This window comes from Diorhabda carinulata, chromosome 4 (assembly GCF_026250575.1).
Source record: "Diorhabda carinulata isolate Delta chromosome 4, icDioCari1.1, whole genome shotgun sequence".
NCBI classification, from domain to species: Eukaryota; Metazoa; Arthropoda; class Insecta; order Coleoptera; family Chrysomelidae; genus Diorhabda; species Diorhabda carinulata.
In genome coordinates, this window is record NC_079463.1 from 28,256,763 (window position 1) to 28,278,622 (window position 21,860).

General features: G+C 34.5%; 1 protein-coding gene across 1 annotated transcript; it reads left to right on the forward strand.

Annotated features, from left to right (window-relative positions):
* Positions 1-7,463: 7,463 nt before the first annotated feature.
* LOC130892612 (dynein regulatory complex subunit 5) lies at positions 7,464-9,001 on the forward strand. The gene has a single exon (XM_057798094.1). The coding sequence runs from the start codon at positions 7,549-7,551 to the stop codon at positions 8,983-8,985; it is 1,437 nt and encodes a 478-aa protein (XP_057654077.1). The 5' UTR covers positions 7,464-7,548; the 3' UTR covers positions 8,986-9,001.
* Positions 9,002-21,860: the final 12,859 nt, after the last annotated feature.

Genomic DNA, 21,860 nt, shown 5'->3' on the forward strand with positions numbered 1-21,860 from the left:
ATTTTCCTATTTTGCGCCATGAATCATTCAGCGAGTTTCTGTCGTAAAAAAAGCATTTTAAAGGAAATTTAATTATCTAGTCCATGAACTAAAAAGATTTTGCGAAAAAAATTGCTTAACTATTTTTTTGCAATAATAATAAAAAAACTTTTATCAAAATTTTTTCAAAAGTCTGCCATTTTTTGCAAAACATTCATATAATGTTAAATTTAGTTTATGGACGAGATTTTGATGTGACAATAGCAAAACAATTTGATTTTTATGTTGCACAGCAGCCGTAATTCATGGCGCAAATCAAGACGAAAAAAAATGATTGTCTTAAAGTAGCATTAACTTTTTAATTACTTATATTATTTGTAAGAAAATTTTTTTTTCATTTGTTTGAATAATAAATGAGCATGTGTCCAAATTTCAAATAAAAATATTCCCAAAGTTTCCGTCAATTTTTCGCCATCTATACCAGGATACCCCCTTAAGTTCTGTCTCTTAATTTATCATCGTATCCTATTTCCTCCTTTCTCTGACCAATTGACACATCACCTTCTGAAAAATGTGGCAAAATTTTTAATGAAAAATTTGATATAATTTTTGATAGATATATTTTAGAAATTTCTATTCCTTATATCTGGATTTTAGTCTGATTAAAAAATAGCTCCTAGTTAAACCTTATACTATCTCAAGTCGTTTTATGTCGTGGGATAAAGTTGAAATTATAATATGATTGTCATATTATGTAAAAAAATAGATAAAAAGGGAATAAGCCTGCAGTCGCAGTTCCGAGCATGTGACTCGGACTCAAGCAGAAGAAATGTACGCCATTTTCAGATCGTTGTTGACAGTTCAATGAAGGACGTGATCGAGTCCTTGGTTACTGATGAACTGATATAAAAACTTGTGACACTATGACAAGTGCCAATAAAATTTCGGAAGTTATATAGAAAATTAGTTTAACAGTTGTAGATTTTTTAACAATGAAAATTTTTTCTGTATAAGGTTTTTTTATAACCAAACGGAATTTAATTTGTGGATGTACTTCGTACATTAAACGACCACTTTCTATGACATAAATACGTTCAATTACCCTCTAAATACGAGGCATATTTCTTAAGTAAGTACAGTTTTGCGATTCCGCCGCCGCAAACCCAAGGTTGGCGTTCCGCACATGCGCGCTGGTTACCTACATCTCCTGTCTACGCACTGGCGCCATTAGAGTCTGATTCTTCATTGTGTACGTTGTTTACTGGGTGTTTAAGATGCCTCCGACAATCGTGAGTCCCGCCGATTGTGAAGTACAGGCTGTTATACGATTGCTTAGTGCTAAAGGCGTAAAACCGATCGATATTCATCGTGAGATCTGTGAGGAAGAAAAAACAACAATCCATGGAATGGCGACATTCATCATCACCCAAAAAAATGAAGTTTAAGCAAACAATTTCTGCCCGGAAAATCATGTGCACAGTTTTTTGGGACAGAAAAGGAGTATTGCTAGTGGAATTTCGGCCTCGTAATGAGACAATCAATGCAGCGTCTTATTGTGAGACATTGAACAATCTGCGTCGTGCAATCCAGAACAAAAAACGTGGCAAGTTGAGTAAGGGTATCGTTTTGCTGCAAGACAATGCCCGTCCACATGTGGCTAATCGGACCAGAGATCTCATCAAATCTTTTCAATGGAAAACTCTAGATCATCCTCCCTACAGCCCTGATCTGGCGCCCAGCGACTACCATTTGTTCCCGCACTTGAAGAAACACCTGGGCGGTCAGCGTCTTCAAGACGATAACGAAGTCAAAACAGTTGTGATACAGTGGTAAATAAGTCAGGCGGCAGAATTTTATGAGGTACTGGTACCACGTTATGACAAGTGCCTCAATATTCACGGAAATTATGTAGAAAAGTAGATTAAGGTACAGGATTTCATGTAAACGGTACTTACTTAAAAAATATGCCTCGTAGAAATATTCCATGTTTCAATATCGTTCAGATATTTCTTTTTACAATGAGTTATTCTAAATGGAATTGACAGAATTTCCCATTTTATCCAAAAACTTGTTTCATTTCAACGAAAACTCATCGTTAATTCTCGTATCGTCCAACATTAATATCATCATCTGAATCCAAGCAAAAGGATCGTCGAGCACATTTCCCTAATTTGATGAAACAAATTGCGAAAAAGGATCCCAAGGAAACTTTCCCAAACTTGGAAACATTACTTTTACGTACAATTCGTACAAGCGAATCTGATCCTAGTCTTCCTTTCTCATACAACCTCATATCGGTTACGTATCAACGTAGAGTCGGTGCTCTTTAATGATACGAATCGACTATCCCGCGGCATAGGTTGATTGGTAATTGTTTCCCCGCGACTCTATACGGCCAATCAACGAGCGAGAGTAGTGGTGCAGAAAACGGCACTCTAGATCCACTCCTTTGGAATAACAATGACAAGATAGCTATGATCGTGGTGTCGATGGCAACATTCGACTTAGAGAGGATATCGCCATTTACAGTGTTGGCATTAAAGGTTGATATATATTTTCGTAAATAATGGAATTGTATAGTAATGATTAATTAAATTGAATATTTATGTAATATTTTCTTTGAAAAAGTAAAATTATGAAAATTTTAATGTTTAGGTGTTTTCATTTTTAACAAAAGTTTAGGCGATGAAACGAATATTATTTCTAAAAAAGCTGATCCCGTCTCTAGGATAGATGGAAAACTGAAAAATATTTGGGGTTTGCTCAGTAAAAAGATCCTCTTGATAAAACTCGATACTGTGTACCGTTTTCGGAATATTTTGATTTGAAAATTATGAACCGTATTGATAAATGTATTAATTAAACAAAAAATCACAAGATGAAACTTTAAAAAAAGGCTAATAACATAAAATAGAATTCAATTAGACTAGGTGTGTTCAAAATGTCCTCCGAATACACAAGTCTATCCATTTTTCTAAGGAATCCATTGATCTTCTAAGCGGTCGAGAGTCAGCTATGAGGTCATTAAAGTGACGTTGAATTCTGTCTTTCAGTTCTTGAGGTGAATTCATCATAAACTTTTTCTTCAAGACAAGAACAAACTGTTTGATCCAAGGGATTAAAATGCATGACCGAGTAGGCCAATGAATCGGAGCTTCTGTACCTCTACCAATCCATGGATTCGGTAAATGATTACTCAACACCAATTACGACACCTTCGATCAAAGTGCCGTGAAGATTTATCGTTCATAAAAAAATAGAGATCTTATCTCGTTTAACGTTAAATCTTCTAATATCTCGAATAGTTGAAAGCTTGAAAAATGCAGGTACATATCACCATTTAAATTTAAATTTAATTTGTTATCTAAAGTTGCTGCCCAAACTTTAACTTCAAATGAGTGTTGGACTTAAGCTCTTGTTGTTCTTGGCCTACCAGAATTTATTTTCTAAATGTATTTTTACTTGGTAAGCTCCTTCGACGAAACTTTTCTGCATAACGCCTAACAGCTACTCTAGAGTTTTCTAAACACTCACCTAAAGTTGTCAGTGTATTCAAAATATGAGTATGTTTTGATTAACAATATCTAATTTAACAAATAACAAGGTTTCATTAATGTAATTATTATTGACTCAACGTCATAACTATCAATGAAAGACAGACATGGCAAACTCAGAGAAAATGCTATCGCCGTATAAAATACAAAGTTAAATAATTATGAGTATTCAGCTTTTGGGGATCTTGGTATGAAACAGTTTGAGTCCCAGAACCGCAATGCATGATCATCAAATTGTTTTTTGCTTAATACTAAGGCTTCCAATAGCTTAGTGCCCATACATAAATGAGTTTCGCCTTTTTATAACCTTAAGCTTTATAGAAAAATAGATAAAGGTTTGGATAGACCAGAAGCCTTGTGTATTAAAGATTGCATAACCGTATCAGATTTTTTTCATCGAGTACTTATTTGCCAACAATTTGTTCAACGAATTTTACCAAAAATACGATTGTAGGTTTTTCCATTTAGTAAGGAGGTCTAAGATCTGTATTCTTAATAGTTAAGTTTAGATCCAAATTTTGAAAGAGCCGCATATACGCAAAAAAATCGTTCTATTAACAGTTAATGGAAAAACAGTGTTATTTAATTATTTTAATTCATTCGCAGACACTAATAAGTTAAATTATTGATGGCACAATGGGAATACAAGGTGTCCAAAAAGAGTATCGGGTATTTGTTTTCGCGCCACATTCTAAACGGAGCGACGAAAGGGAGCGGGGAGGGGTTCGTGGCATCCGCCATTTTGTGGAGTTTTAGTCACGATGGGACAGTACTCGGGGACGCATCGCGCATTTTACGTACGAGCGTATTATCGTATCGGTGATTCAATAGGGACTGCTCAACGTCTGTATCGTGCGGAATATCGTACACGCCAAGTGACGATAGCATTAGGAAATGGATCAGGATCTGGTCGCCCTCGTTCAGTTCGCGATGAAGAAATAATTGAAGTAGTTGAGGCGTCGGTCCGTCGAAATCCATCTTTATCCATCCGAAAGCGAAGCCAAGCGTTAAACATCAAAAAATCGTCCTTACATTTAAATTTAAAGGAAGATTTGCATTATTTAAAAGCCTATAAAATTCAATTGGTTCAAGAATTTAAGGATACAGACTATGCTAATCGACTGACTTTTGCGAACGAAATGATGCAGTGATTTAACAACTTTGAAAACATACTGTTCAGCGACGAAGCAAATTTTCATCTGAATGGTCATGTTAATAAGCAGAATTGTCGGTAGTGGGCAGTCGAGAATCCGAGACAAAAGCATGAACGACCCCTACACTGCCCAAAGGTCGTTGTTTTGGCCTCTATGTCTGCTAAAGAAATTATTGGTCCTTATTTTCATGAAGATCAACGAGGCCGAGCGATCAATGTGAATAGTGACCGTTACTGTGATATGTTGCGAAATTTTTTGGTCCCAGAGCTGCAGGACTTTGCAGGTTTCAACTCAAGAACGTGGTTCCAGCAAGATGGGGCCACTTTCCATACCTCGAATGACTCGATGGAGGTTGTGAATGAATGATTCCCTAATAAAGTCATTTCGCGAAGGGGTAACATAAACTGGCCTTCCAGAAGCCCCAACCTTAGCCCACTTGACTATTTTGTATGGGGATACTTTAAAAGTAAGTTTATGAAAATAATCCAACGGACCTAACCCAATTAAAGGAAAACATCAGGTCAGAAATGGCAGGAATATCAAGAGCTTTGGGTCGATGTGTTATCGCCAATCTTCGTTCCCGTTTAGAAGAGTGCCAACAACGTAACGGTCATCATTTGGATAACATCATCTTTTCCAAATAATTTTCCAATTCATATGGTATCAAAAAATAATAAAAGTTTTTATTGCTTGTAGTAGTAACCTTGACGATAAGAAATCTATGATTTATAGAGTTATCAATAAATATATTTGTGGCGAATTTCAAACATAAAGCTGCAGGAAAACCAAAGTTTCAAAGAGAAAAACATTTGAAAGAAAGACTTCGAAGGAAAGTATATGCGTTCTTCTTTAGAAAATAATTTCCTACGGTAGAAAAAGCTCTTTTCGGGGTTCGAAATGATAAAGATTGCCCTGAAATGAGTCGAAGCATAGTATGGAAAGTTTTCAGCATTTCAGAAAGTCTATTTCAATAGAAAAAGCAAAATTTTAGTGTAACATACACTTGTAACGTTTTTCTTGAAAACCCTTTGAATATCCTCTATCTACCTACACTCTAAAAGCGTTTAACCTAAAGTAAATATATTAAAATTTTTGATGATATAATTCTTTATATTCGCTGGTAAGCTTTTCGTATATTTTTTTAACGTTGCTTTTTATATATATCTTCTTCTTCGTATAGTGCCGTTATCGTACGTTGGCGATCATGTTGGCTATGAGAATTTTGTTCACTGCAGCTCGGAAGAGTGAACTAGTTGTCTGACACCGAACCACTGACGTAAATTTTTCAACCATGATGTTCCTCTTCTTACAGAACTCCGTTTTCCCTCTATTTTCCCTTGCATGTACGAAGTAAGATAATTTTCAGGTCTTAGCAGATCTTACAATCACTTTTTCTCCCTTCTCATTTGCACCATAACGTCGTCATTATGCACTGCCAGCTAATTCGGAGCATACGCCTATATGTCCACATTTCAAAAGCTTCGAGCTTTTAATATCCTGACGCGAAGCTGTAAACTTAGATCTTGACTACACAAGATGTTTTTTAGTCTAATGAATGCTGCTCTAGCTTCCTCAATGCGACATTCTATTTCTGTTGAGTGATCCAATGTGTCATTAATTTATATAATGCCCAAATAAATATCTTTATTAATTTACTTTTGTGTTCCGTGTAAATTTATATTTTCTATTCATTTGGGGAACATAACAAATAGAATAGAACATATTCCTGTTTCATTATATTTTCGAAAAAATAAGAATTCGTTTTTTATATGTTAGAGTATAAGCTCTTTTTTATTTAAAGCTGTTCAACCTACTCGTTGCTTCTTCATCAATTTCCATCTATGTTCCCGTTTCCTTCCTCATTTTTTTTTTCGCAATTCTACAACTCCAGGTTGCGAGTTCAACTATACTGTAATTCCGACTAGTTAACATAGATTAATACCGAGTCATCCCCATTCCATCATACTTACTCCCATCTCCAAGTACTCCAGAGCCTCCTGAAAAAATGCCTTCGAATATAAATTAAATAATAATCAATTCTATAGTTTTGCTAGATCTGGTTGGAGATTCACTATAGAACAATCTAACAAATTGTCAAAATGAGGTAAACAAATGCTTTTGAGTGGATGGTGTATTTATTTGTTCGATTTTAGACTTTATTATTTCCAGCTTTATTGCGAAATTGCTGCTTAAAGAGTGGCTGCCTAAATAAATGTAATATTTCCTCTCTAGTTTTCTCGTTTTTATTTTCACTACACATTTTTTGCTCATTGTAGGCAAGAGGTGAATGAATTATATTTGAAACTTGAGGGAAATGAGCGGAATTCTGACTAAAGCTTTCTTTTCATCTAATTAATTTCACCCAAAGCTTCAAGTTTATCCTTGTACCTATCAACTTCCTCTTTGCAACTTTAAAAAGTATTCACTCATGTTTGATAAACTTGACAGAACAGTTAAAACTAATGTTCAAAAAACTCCAGTAATTTAAGCACAAAACAAACACAAATATCCTAAAATTTGTGAATTGCTTGAAAGCTTACTCACAAACTGAATAGAAAAACAGCCAAAATACTCAGCAGCAGCTGTATTAGTTTTACAGAAACTGATCTAAAAAGTATTTAGAAAGTCTTTTTGAAAGCATGAAATATAAAAAACAATTGAAAAAACTGAGAAACGGAATTGTCTGCCCGAAGGCCGACAGTTTGACGTATATCAGCTGTTTTCTTAGATTCCCCATTTGACGGGGCCATTTTTGCTCTATAAAAAATGACAGCTTGTCCTTCTTTTTGACACTGTGAAATAGAAACGACAATGTGAGGATTTGCTTCAAATAACTAAGTTTCTTATTCAAAATATTAAATATGAGGGTTCCCCATACGGTGAGCAAATTATTAGTTGAATTACACACACCATCGCCAGAATGTCTGGACTTAATCGGTGAGGATCAAAGACAAATCTTAGCGGAAGATCTAAATTGGAACAATGGAGAAGTACCAACTTTGGTAGATTTATGTGTAAAAAAAATTGCAGAAAAATTCGAAGAGCGGCCCTACTTCGATGAATTACCATGTGAAGATAGAGATCATCTTCTAGAGTTGATTTCCACTAACTTGCCGCTTGAAATGGCAATTCCTCTTATTAACGATGAATATTATTGGAAACGACGCTACGACGACCATTTCGGTGTAATAACTTATAGAAAACCTTTCCCCTGGCAATGGAAATCTCTTTATATCGAAAGAGAGGTTCGTAGAATTATAGAACATGCAGAACCACAATATGCAGACGAAGAAAGTATGGATATATTGGATTTATGTGCTCCATACGTTAAAAGATTATTCGTGACCCAGTTACAACTTTGGAAACCACCATTGACTATAGAAAAAGAAGATATTCCAGACGAATGGCCGATTGATCACATTAATTTCACTTTTATCACTCCAAAATTACCTTTGATTGAAGAATTTGATATTATCTTTGGTATGAATGATGTCAAGGAAGATTTCAATTGGAATATGTTCAAAATAACTGTTTCAGATTGTCAGAGATTAGGTAAGGCGATATTGGATCTGAAGCTATTGAAAGTACTCCGGATTCACAAAAGCAATATCGAAGATAAACATTGTCAAGCACTGATGCAAAATTTGATAAAGAATAAGACCATAGTTGTGTTAGACTTATCTAATTGTAAAATAGGTGATCAAGGTACTTTATGTATCGCTAAAGTTTTGATGAATCATCCTACTTTAAGGAAACTGATACTGACAAATAATTTAATAGGGCAAATTGGAGCAGAAGGATTAGGATATGCTTTGATACAAGATACGTGCCCCCCTTTGGAGTCTTTAATTTTAAGACTCAATCCATTAGGACATGCTGGAGTCATGGGTATTTTAAGAGCTTTAGTTCGATGTTCCTTTCCCACAGAACTTTCCTTAAGTTCTTGTTTATTTGAAGACGAAACCCCGGAAAAAATTTCTAAGGTGTTGAATTGGAATGAAACTTTACAAGTTTTAGATGTTAGCAACAATTGGTTTGGAGAATATGGAGGGGACTTAATGGTAGAATCTTTGAAAGATAACACTAGTCTATTATGGTTAGATATGAGAGAAACAGATATAACACCACAACAAAACATGTTGATTCGAAAATATTTATTAAGAAATCGAAATGACTCTGTGGAAGAAGACGAAGCATCTATAGTAGAATCAGAGGAACAAACGGGAGAAGATCAAGACGAAGAAGTAATGGAAGAAAGTATTGAAGACGTGCATGAGAATGTTGAGGAAATGGAATAAATATATAACTGATGAATATTTTTTTTAATTTTCTCTCCATTGATTTTAACATTTCATCATCATCATGGAGTTTACTCTCTTGGATTACGGCTAGCGTTTGGGGCGCTTACATATCCCTTTATTGGAATGAATTACTCCCCTTGTTCATTTGTTATAGTTTTTTCTGGGCCCTAGCTTCGTTTGTTAGTTTTCTCTATTCTTTTTTGTTTTTGTATTTGGCTTTCCAGTCTACTATCTCTAAGATTCAGGTATCTTCTTCAATTTGGTTTTTACAGGTATTTTTTGATCTGCCTCTGCCATAGAGGTATCCATTGTATTATCCTCCTCACCATTTCTGTTGGTTTCCTTCTCATGATGTGTCCTACCCAATTTAGTGTTTGTGCTTTTACATATCTGATTATATTTTCTACTCTCAGCTCTTCTTCTATTTTTTGTATTTATAGATATAGTGAGCGATTGAGGAAAGTCTATTCCACTAATTTTTATTTCCATTCCGTTAAATGCTCTAATAGGAAGTCTGATACGGACCAAACAGTCTAAAGAACGATATTAATGTTTCGTAACAAAGTGGTGACAGATCTGATTCATTTCTTCTAATTTTTGTGTTTTTTCTGGAACCTTCGCCAATCCTATCTCGGGTCGGAAGAGATCAAAAAATCTTTGTTTCTAACTGCTTACTGGCTGACCCGGCAAGCGTTGTTTTGCCATATACATTATATATAGGAAAATTTTTTTAGGAAATATTTTCAAAAATAACTAAGACTGTAAAATTATGGGGGTATATGAGGATATAATTTCTTAGCCTACTATATAACCAAACCAAACCAAATTTCAATGTCAAAATATTTTATAACTCAACATATTCTCCTCGTAATTGAATACATTTATTACAGCAAACCGGCAGCATCTCTACACCTTTTAAACAAAATGTTTCTTCTTGCTCTGCAAACCAGACCTCCACAGCTTTTATTATCTCCTCGTTGGAAGAAAATTTACGACCTTTTAAACTTTTTTTCAGTTGAGGAAAGAAATAATAGTCGGACGGAGCCAAATCTGGTGAATAAGGGGGGTGTTCTAGTCATTCAAACCCTAAATCACGAATTTCTTGCATGGCAACATGACATTTGTGTAATCTTTAATTTTTCTTTTCTTTAATTTTTTCCCGTAGAGTGGTCAGCAATGTCGAATAGTAATCTCCAGTTATTGTTTTACCCTTATCCTAAAAATCAATCATGATTACTCCATGGCAATCACAAAAAACTGTAGCAATAACTTTTCCAGCAGATTTTTGGACACGATATTTCTTACGTCTTGGTTAACCAGAGTGTCGCTATTCAATTGATTGTTGCTTTGTTTCTGGATCGTAGAAATGTACCCAAGTCTCATCCACAGTAACAATTCGGTTTAAGAAGTCTACATCGTTTTCAAATCGAGCACAGATCGAACGCGATGCTTCTACCCTTGCACGCTTTTGGTCAACATTAAAACATTTGGGGATCCATTTTGCAGCAATTTTTCTCATGTCCAAATTGACGTGAACTATATGATGAACGCGTTCGTACGAAATATTCAGTGCTTCAGATATCCGTTTTAGCCCAATTCGAAGGTCTGATAAAATCATGTTATGACCTGCATCGATATTTTCGGGAAATGAGACAGAAACTGGCCTTCCCGATCGGTCATCATCTTCAATGGAAAATTTACCTCTTTTGAAGCTTGCAGTCCAATTTTTACGGTTGCATACTAAAGACATTAATCACGAAGGGTATTAAGCATATCTTAGTAAATCTGCTTCTAAGTACAGGTACTTGATGATGCTTGATACTCCAATTTTTCGATTTTCACAATTTCGGTGGACATCTTTATTGCTCAACTCTGGTTTACTTTTTTGACTTCAAACTTTACACTGACACTTCTAATAAGTTATTGTTCGTTGCTGTGGTAACGCAATATTTTATTTATGCATGGAACTGATCTAGGCTAACTAGATATCAATTGAAACAGAAATTAACCTATAAATAAGCCTTGCAATGGGCATTTCTTGTCCAAAGTAGGGATGACCACTTTGAAATAAGCATAATATCCAACATTACTCATCTGGAATGCTACTTTAAAAAATTAATCTGATGCAAATGCTCCAAGTAATTGTTGGCGTTGTTGTCTACGACTCTTCGTTCTAATTGTCTTTGTTGATTTCGTTCATCTAGTGCCTCTTGCGATCGTGATTCACGTAACTGTGCCATACTCACACGCACAACTACATTATTTTATTGTGTTTGCTCGACTGATCTTCGTGCTCTTATAACTTGATTCTAGAATTGCTTGTTCGACGACTCAAATTGGCCCCTTTGCGTCTTACTGGCATTGCTGACTGTACATAAAACATATAAATAAATCAAATTAAAATACTTATTGGTGGAAAACAGTGACTTAATATTGTATTCGTTTGCTTATTTTTTGATTTACCTTCCACAATAATGAAATACAAACTTTCTGATCATATTTTTATAGAGGCATAGAAGCTTTAATCAGATGTTCGGAAAAGTGTGTAAAACTAAAGTTTTTATTATTTATGACTATTCTTTCTATGTTAGGCTATGACTCACTACATATAAGGACCCTCAATGGTAGAACATGTAGTAGAATTTTGTTTTTGTAATGATCATTTTAATTTTTAAAAAGGTATTTTTGGATGGTGTCTGCAGACAGGCGATGCTGCAGCGCATTTTCCTCTAAACCTAAAATATTTTTTCAATAAAAACATTTCCTGTAAGGCTGGTAGATAGAAATGGTCCTGTCACTTAACTTCATAAGTCTCCTGACTTGAAATCCGAGGTATTTTCCTATGGAACTGCGTAGAAAATTTGCTGTATCAATATATGAAAATACGGATTTCTTATGCATTTGCAACTATAACGCGTGATATGTTGAGGAATGTAAAAATAATTTTAAACACTGACAATGTGTATTGAACAAAATTGTTACCATTTTGAATTTTTTTGACTAAGTAAACATCTTTTATTCAAATTTATATAATATTGTATATAAACTAATGTAAGTCTGAAATTAGATATAGACACAAGGAATTTAAAAGTAAATTATTTTTCCTTTTTATTGAAGCGATGAAATACGGGGTATTCCATTTAAATTAACGTGCTAATTAAATAAAAACTTGCATCTAAGAGATTATAAGTATCAATAAATCTTTAGTAAATGTTGAGGAATTTAACAACCTCACTATTCTGGCCGTTTTTCCTCATTGCAAGCCCTAAATTTATCCAGAGTGGCAAACACATATTTGTGCATTTTCCACAGAATGAATTGTATATATTACAAATCCATATCGTTCTTGATGTAATTTGCTAAAAGGTTTTGTCTAAAGTGGAGTTCGCGCTCAACTTAACAACTGATTCGATATCATGTTTAAATGCATGAGGTACAGTCAGTGATAACAAGAAATCAAGAGGCACCAGTTGAAAAGTGTGTCAAGTAGTTACGTTCATAGTTTTCTCAGTCGAATGTTTATTCTCGATAAAGAAATTAGTTTATGCATTCAGATACATTTTGTTGTAACTGAAGTTATTTTAGAATATCAAAACTGACAAGAATTAAAAGTATTTTATTCTATAAATAAAAAAAACATTTAATGCGAATTTAGTGGAAGAAACGAAAAGAATGGAGGAGAACTAAGAATATTTAGAAATTGGAGATAACAGTACAGGGTGGATCGATTTTTTTAAAATTCTTTGTGCGAGGATTTTGTGATGTAATGCTGTTTTCTTTGATTTTTATTGGAACTAAGGGAATTATATTAATTAGCGAGTATTCATTCTCCTGGCATTGATATTAATTTGCAAATAACAATCAGATTTTAAACGACATCCTGTGGAAGATTGCCTTTTAGGCGAAACTCTTTCAAATAGACCAGCACATGTCTCCGTAAACGTAACTAGACCTCGTCAATATAAACATTAGAGCAGTGCGAGGACTTGTATTATCATGCATAAGGTTACGTCAAATAATAATCATGAACAGAACAACGTAGTCTTCTATGTATGTGAGATTCTCACGCTCGTTCAATGTCTCATTTTGATCCAAGACCAAAACTGGGTTTATGCAGCCATAATTAAAAATTAACATTAATCTAACAAATTAAATTACTAATTGAAATGGTACTTGTAGTTCATGGAGAAAATTAACAGTAAATTTGAATTAACATTAAACTAAGAGTTTTCCAACTTCTAATTACTTAGATTCATTCATTTTATGAGGTTATAAGTACAGAAAACGTCAGCAATACCACCAATACAGACTATTGGTGGTATTGCTGAAAGTCGGCAATGTCCTTTGGACGGTAGAGCACTGATAGACAGTGTCAGGGTCTTTTCACATTTATATGACAAAAAATACCCGTACAGTAATTTGTAATTATCCTTAATTTACTGCAAAAACCAAAAAATTCCACCAAGAAAGTTTACTGTTAATTTTAATTCAGTTTTAATTTTGGCTGCATAAACTAAGCTTAAGTTGAGTGTACGGATCTAGAAATATATGCCTCTCCGTACCATAACTAATTCTGCATCAAATGAAAATTGTTCAGCAATTCGTTCTTGAACACCCCTCCTTGTCACGACTTCTCTATTATTCGACCTCGCATACCTGAGTTCACGGAAAGGCGGCGGTCCAGTAGCTTTAGCACCAGAAGATTATGCAGCTGTATGAAGTTGCTTCCTCACTATTCACTTATTTACGTTAACATTTCTGACTTCTTGTAGATGATGTCCAAGAAAAACTTTTCTTTGTATGTGATCAAATTTACAAAGTATGTTAGTATCTCATAAGTTATGTTTGTTACCATATATGAAAGCTTCTACGCCCCAATTTAAACATGTGGTAACTTGTTGAGACTAGTTTCTAATTATATGAAGAGTATAATTTCTTCCTTATAAATAGTATGGAGTGTAATGTTGAGACAAAAGTTTGAAGCAGCTGTGGCAGCAAGGAAAATACACGAAAATGAAGGGGAAGATACTTTTGATAAGTGAACGATACAGATTTAGTTTAATCCTTTTAGTAGTGGAGATTTGACGCCTGAAGGTTGAAGGATAAAAAACCAACCTAGTACCAGCACTCGCCGATTATCGCACCTCATTTCACCTTCTAAAGATATCATATATCGCAATTTGAAATCAATAGGTAAGATCTATAAAAGTTGTCGAATACTTCCACACAAGTTAACCGAGATTCAAACGAAACGTAGAGTGTAAGCAACTTCTTGCTCTGCCTAAAAATGATCATTCTATTAGACCCATTGTTGATGAATGAACCACAGAATACCATGGGCTATAATTCGATTACTAAGGCTTTCTCTTCTAGATTATGTAATAAACTTAGTATTGGAAACTGACATTAATTATGAGCGCTAGTCTTAGGGTCGATGGCGGTAAAGAGGTCACACAAAAATCAAAGTTCGGAAATTAGTTAAGCTTAGAATTAAACTAAGTCGCGCGTAACAAATCTCTAGGAGCCGAGTAGCTTTGCTGAGATCTAAGCTCCTCTGCCCCGAAAACGATTGAATAATTCAAACTTTAATTCATTGTTTTGATAAAACAACACTTTCTTCTTAGCCAAATGCGGCAAGTTTTGCATCCCAAAAAACAGACGCCACGACCTTGCCTAGAGCGGCGCAAAAATTCGGTTTGATTTCTGTTAAACATTATCAAACACTGGATGGAAATATGGGTGATTCCGTTCTAACTGTGATATTCAATGTCCTGTATTGTTTTTTTGTACTAGTCATTAATTAATAATCAATTAATAAAAATTTTGTGTTAATTGAATAATTCTTAAGATATTTAAACATTATTTTTATACAATATAACTTGCCACTTAAAGAAAACTTATACTACATCACTTGAATGTCAGTACCGTGTCATGTCCATTCCTAGAATTTACCGATAAATTATTAATTTTTTTTTGTCGTAACAAATGATTTAAACTAATTACCTTATAAATTCTAATGTTTATGATCAAACTGAGGAAAATTGATGCACTTGTTGTTTAATATCTTAAGTTACCATGTCAGTACCGTGTCATGTCCATTCCTAGAATTTACCGATAAATTATTAATTTTTTTTGTCGTAACAAATGATTTAAACTAATTACCTTATAAATTCTAATGTTTATGATCAAACTGAGGAAAATTGATGCACTTGTTGTTTAATATCTTAAGTTACCATGTCAGTACCGTGGATAAATGAGTCAGTACCGTGGAACTCAAAATCCGACATTTGTGTCTTGCTCGTGATACTTTGAAGTTGTAGTAAATTCCTCTTAGAGTTTTATTTTTACAGTAAAATAGATGAATAATATGCATAAAAAAGTTAGAAAAGTTAAATTTTAAAATCTTGAAATTTTGAATACAAAAAATCACAGTTAGAACGGAATTACCCATATCTTCACGACAATGTTTTTGTTCCATTGTAAGCAAACGCGACACCAATCTTGCGCACAGCTTTCTAATGTCTCAACGCTTATCATGTCTGCTAGCTGGCGCACTTTCAGTCAACGTTCATCCATTTCCACTTTGAGGATTTTCTTCCACATTTCTAATTTACCTAAGTAACAATCTGAAGGTATACTATCCACCACCACTTTGGGTAGGCTCACATATTTAAAAATCACCATTGGATACACAGAATTCCCGTTTGCAGAAAATACTAACAATACTTATAAACTGTAAATGTCTCTTTTTACTTTTTCAATCTCTTATAAATGTTTCCAACCTTTGAGTGCTAGAACCTTTCCTGCTTTAGGCCACATAGTAAAACATGTCTCATTAACATTAAATAATCTTTCAGGATGTTCCAGCAAATCAAGAACATTCTGTTGTTTTAAATATCCTTTTTTAAGTTCACGGAAACATTTACGTATTCTTCTGTTATTATAATTCTTGATGTTCTTACACCCCTTGCTCCTCTGAAAGACACCTCTAGATGTCTCCTCAAAAACGACGAAGTCGTCACCTCATTTGGTCGCCCACTGCGTTGCTGGTCTTCACAGGTTTTAAATTCTACTACCCACCATTTTATAGTTGATAACGAAGAAGCAGCTTCATCCAGAGTAGAATCTAGCTCAGGTTTTATATTGGTTGGGCTAACACCTTCCGAATAAAAGTATTCTATAACATAACCATGAAAAATTTTTTCCATTTACAAATTCACTGAAAACGTTCACTATTGATGGCTGCCAAACAAATACTAAGCAACGTGGAGTCTTCAATGCTGTATAGATGGTGTACTTTCTAATATAGTGGTATTTTTCAAGCAACTACCGCCATCTCTATCATTTTGTTTCCTATTGTTATAGTCAAGATTTTTTTTACATTCTTTAGTCAGAGTATTATTCCATAGTAGTCAATGGAGTGCTTTTGTGGCTTGTTTTCCTTGTTTTAAATACTTAAAAGCGAGGGAGTTATTAATAGCTTCCTTCTCCATAACTAAATTTTCAAATACACTAAGAAAAATTGTATATAAAAAACCGTAAAATTTATAACCTTACATATTGGATAGGATAATCAAATATCAATTGCAAAAAGGTAAAGTAATGATTCAATATCTGACAATAAATACATTTTAAAACAATCGATCCGTAAACCAATTTTCTAAAAGTCAATTTCCAATCTCTTGAACATCTTAAATAAAATCTTCCTCCTCGGACTGTACACGCTGTTAGAAACTCACCCTAGCAATAAATTATGAGTTTCTCGACCAAAATTACAAAGATTGGAAGCAATCTAAAAGTTTTCAACCAATAGGGAAGTTACATTACCCCTACCAAATACGACTCGATCAGATATCACCCTCTCTTGCTTCGATGGCTATTGTTTTACGTATGTTTTATTTGACCGACTGATATGGCGCCTATTTTATCTACTCTTCTGACCGGAGATTCGGGTAGGTAGATGGTAGAACTATAGAAGGTAAATATTTATTCAGAAAATTCCCTTATTGAAATTTATGTACATCGACATTATATTTATTGCTAATATCGTATAAGAAGGTTGCCACTTAAGTTTCGAAATACGGCAACACTAATATGAATATGTCAATGTGTTGTCATACGAGGGCTATCTGAGTTGTTTACAGATACTTAGTCAAAAAAATGAAATTAAATCGTTAACGTTTCCATGCGATGACTTTCTATGACATTCGTGGATTAAACCACCAGCAGTGTGCCGATGAAATCGCTTCGACTTTTGGTGATAAAGCACCATCTCTAGCCACCGTCTTTCGCTGACTTTCCGAATTCAATCGTGGTCGCATTTCGTTAAAGGATGATTTCGTAATGGTCGTAAACTGATATTGCAAGATTGTGACATGACACATACGACGAGTTGAGGGATTAGTTCTATTCGCATACACTCAATATTGCATGAACATTTGGCTGTCAAAAATCTATGGATAATGGATCTATGCATATAAACACGAAACTAAGCAACCATCGACTGTATGGGTCTTCTAAGACGAACCAAATCCAAAAAAAGTCAGTTTGAAGTGCCCGAAGCACTTCAAAGCAAATGGCCGCCTGTTTTTTTTTAAATAACTGATAATGTCGCCACCGTTCCATTAGAACAACGTAGGATGGTCAATTCTGAATGGTACACCAACATTTTTTTGCCAGATATGAAAAAATCAGGGAAACAAATCGCAGAAGTCGAATCATTCTCCTCTACGACAATGCGACCTCTCACACATCAGTCCACACACAAACGTTTTTGAACAGTCAAAACATCAAAATGATGGGCTATTCGCCGTACAATCCTTGTTTGTTGTACTCAATGATTTCTTCTTATTCTCGCAGATCAAAAATGAATTGTCAGTTAAACGTTTTTCTACACCTGAAGAAGCGGTTGATGCTTTTAAATCACATGTTTTGTAGGTACCTCAATCAGAATGGAAAATATGCTTCGAAAATTAGTTCAAACTCATGCAAAAGTGGATTTTTACCTCATTTTATTGACTTTTCTCTTTTAGTTCGTTGACGAGGGTTTTCTGAAACGTTTCTGACCCTGCTCCATCATTTTCAACCGTACAATTTTGGGCAGCTGAATTCAAACGTTCCCTATCAGCTTGACTGGAGACGACCAGCGATATTATCGAATAAGTTTTACTCGGCGACTTGACTAGAGAGATAGAAGGTATACAAAAAGAACGCATTATGCAAATATTGACTGAAGAATCACGGATGCGCATTGGGTGCCGCGGTTGGACCAAAAGCGCATTCGAATGAACTTTTTTCACGCAGTTTAAGCAAAATGGGTCAGTTTTTTGACATCAATTCATAAATATAGAAGGAACCTAAATAAACCACTATAATTCTGAAACGTAAAAACAGTCAAGACGGTGGATTGGAAAAAGCAAGCACGCTCTGAAAAAGGAAAAGACAATTTGATTGGAAGCAAAGTGATGGCGATGGTTTTTTGGAATTGATCACCAATCGTATGTCAAGTGTAATGAAACAGTGTAGAAGGTAGGAACATGTTGATATGATGGTTTTTCCTAATAGTAATACCAAGCTTTTCGGAGATGATTGAGTTAGTTGCATGCTGTTAGGACATTGCGATTGATCACCAATCGTATTCATAAGATCTAGCCCTCAGTAACTTATCACTATTTTCCAGCCTTTTATTTCACTTGTAGGAGAGAGATTTTCATCAGACAGGGACGTTATCGCATAGGTAAAGTCTATTTTGAGTAGAAAGACGGCAACTATTATTTGGGAATTAGAGCATCACTCAAATTAAACGTTATGATGGAAAAATTGTCTTGTTCCTTTGTTATGTCAAACAGTGTTCAAATAACAGTCGTAGATAGTATTTTCTATGCAAATTATCACTTTTAATCAACCTATTGCCTTGAAATTTCGACTAATTTTTCGCTCTTCATTTACAACCATCTTAATATCCTTACATCATGCAATTAACTTAATTCTCTCCGTTATACATGGTACACGTTTTAGGAAAAACCACCACACAACATTCTACATCCCTCTACCTTCTACATGGTTTAACGGCACCCGAACCTAGGCGAGACGATTTGAATCTAAGACGCACAGCGAAGCGAGCAGATCTCGAACGTCTCAAAGATCTCAGCGAATCAACGCTGCTCCTAGAGAATCGCTACACGCGAATTTAATTTTTCGTATATTTGTGTATAAGATTGGTCGTATTTATGTATGTATAGTAAGTTTAAGTAACTATCGAACGGTGATTATTGTGCTACGTCTTCACCATTAATTGTATACAATTAATGTGAATATCCACTTATAACCAGTAGTCCGATTATTTACTTCCTAGAATACTAGAGGCAACTATTTGTATATGTCTGACTAAGTCAAAATACTCAGCGAATATAGTCGTCTTGATCAATAATCTAAATAAATACAAGATGCGAAAATACGCGATCAGAGCGTATGAAGAACATATTTTTTGAACGAACATACACGTCCAGAGCAATCAAAATATTAAGGAACCAGAAGTGGTTGGCTGTTTACCATGTACATACTAATGATCTGCGTCAACAAGTGACCCGATTCACAGCGAATTCTGAGGCTGATGTTATTCAAAGCCTTCCACATCGCTTTCAGCTTATGGTGAGAATAGCAGACTACTACTTTGATACTTGAAGGGGTCTTAGGCACAGGTTTGTTATATCAACTTAGTGTATACTATGTCGACATGCAGGTGCTCTTCACAATTTACGCCATATATATTTTCCGAAGAAATTACAGTGTCTATAACCTCCAAACTACTTTAATCTTCTCCTTCAATTTCAAAATATGTCTTATATTTCTTAAATATAGAGATACTAGCTCCTATTTTAATTTTTGTCTGTTTCTTTTGAAAATTGAAATTACTCAAAATCCGCCTCTGGTTTCAGATTTGTTTTGAGTTGGAAAGCTAGTTGATTAATTGGAATTTATTACCGATCGAAGATATTCAGTGGATATAAACGAAGCTAGAATTCTGCCATTAGGAAATTGAACAAGAGATATTTTTTTAATGAATAGAGACCGTATCACGTTCAACATTCGAAGCTCATTGAAAAATCTACACGAATACATGATTTTGTAAAACTATAATTACCAACGCTTTGTAATCTATAGTTGCTGTCTAAAAAACCAGTAAACAGCGTATGATTTTTGTCTTTATAAAGACATAACAACAATCAGATACAAAAATTTACCTGAATCTATATAGATAAGAATAAGAATAATAGAGACCGGAAACTATCAACAATAACAACTACAAGAATACCTAAGATCAAGGATCCGTACACTAAATGCAACAAATGCAGATAATGTCAACAAACATCAGAGACCATTCAACATATAGCATCTGCTTGTAGTGTGTTAGCTAATACTGACCATCTGCACCGACATAATCAAGTGTGCAACATCATCAACCTGAAACAGTGTCTTCTCAACACCTATACACCATACTACAAGTACTAGCTACAGAAGGTGCTGAAAAGTGACAATTTTATATTCTACTATGATAGATCTATTATCACCGATAGACAAGTGACGTATAACAGATTTGCCATCGTCGTGGTTAATAAAAGAGTAAATACCTTCCTTCTCGTAGACGTAGCTATACCAAACACTCATCACATTTTCAACAAACACCAGGAAAAACTGTTCAACTATGCAGACTTCGCATTTGAGATTAGATAGATTTGGTACAGCGAAAATATGGGTAGGAACGCCAAACTGGGCCGACATTCAAAAAGCTGTAATATTGAATACTTGCCAGACAGTGCGCGAGCTTAATAAGTGAACTGATCCTAATCCTCTTGATACTTTGTATCCGGGATAGGTAAATGATACCGGCTCTAAGTTAAGTAGTTTACGAGTATTTCGCATAATAATACTTAATACTGTCCATGAACTTTTGAACGCATTCCTAAAGTTTCCTATGGTACAAATCGAAGAACTTTTATAGAAACGTTGAGAAATTCAAACAAACGCAATCACAGTAAAGTTTATGGCGATTGTTCTTTAGGATCTGAAGGAAGTATCCTCATCGATTGCATGCAACCTGGAACAACAATAAATTAAGAAATTGTGTAATGTTGACCCAGTCTTATGCCCCATATCCCGTACAGCCCGGACCTCAGTGATTATCACTCCAATTTAAAAAAACAAATGCTTTCAGAGCGACAATAAAGTCCGAGCAGAGATCACACACTTCCTCAACGAATCGACGAGAGGGTTCTTCGACTTCGTGGATTACTAAAGCTGAAGCACCGTTTTCCAAAGTGTCTCAAAAAAATGGAAACGATATTGTTAGATAGTAAAATAGCGTGTAAGCTTTCCAACGATGTATAAATTAATATTAATAAATAAGGTTTTTTTTTGTAAAAAAATTGTAAATATTACTTTTGCGACGACCCTCATAATTCCTACCTTTAAGTATTTTAATTTGAAATGTCAAATTCAAACAGGCTAGTGTCATCTATTACATAGTAGTAAAACATCCATGTATAACATGGTGTAATTTACAGAAGTTTCAAGATTATAAATGCAGATGGCACTACTGTCTAAAAAATAAGGAATTCATTAAATGAAAGGGAGAACAAAAATACATTCACACATAAAAGTTGACGTTCACAAAATATAATGTATCTTACAGAAATACTTTTCTTATAATCTATGATGGAGTAGGAATAAAAATATTGTATTAATGTCAGATACGATAGATACTGCCATCTATTAACGAGCAGACATTTCATTTACCATGAAATGCTCGATTTTAGTAGCGAAGGATGTCACTTCTATCTCAAATAAAAATTGCAATGAATATCTTCATGATT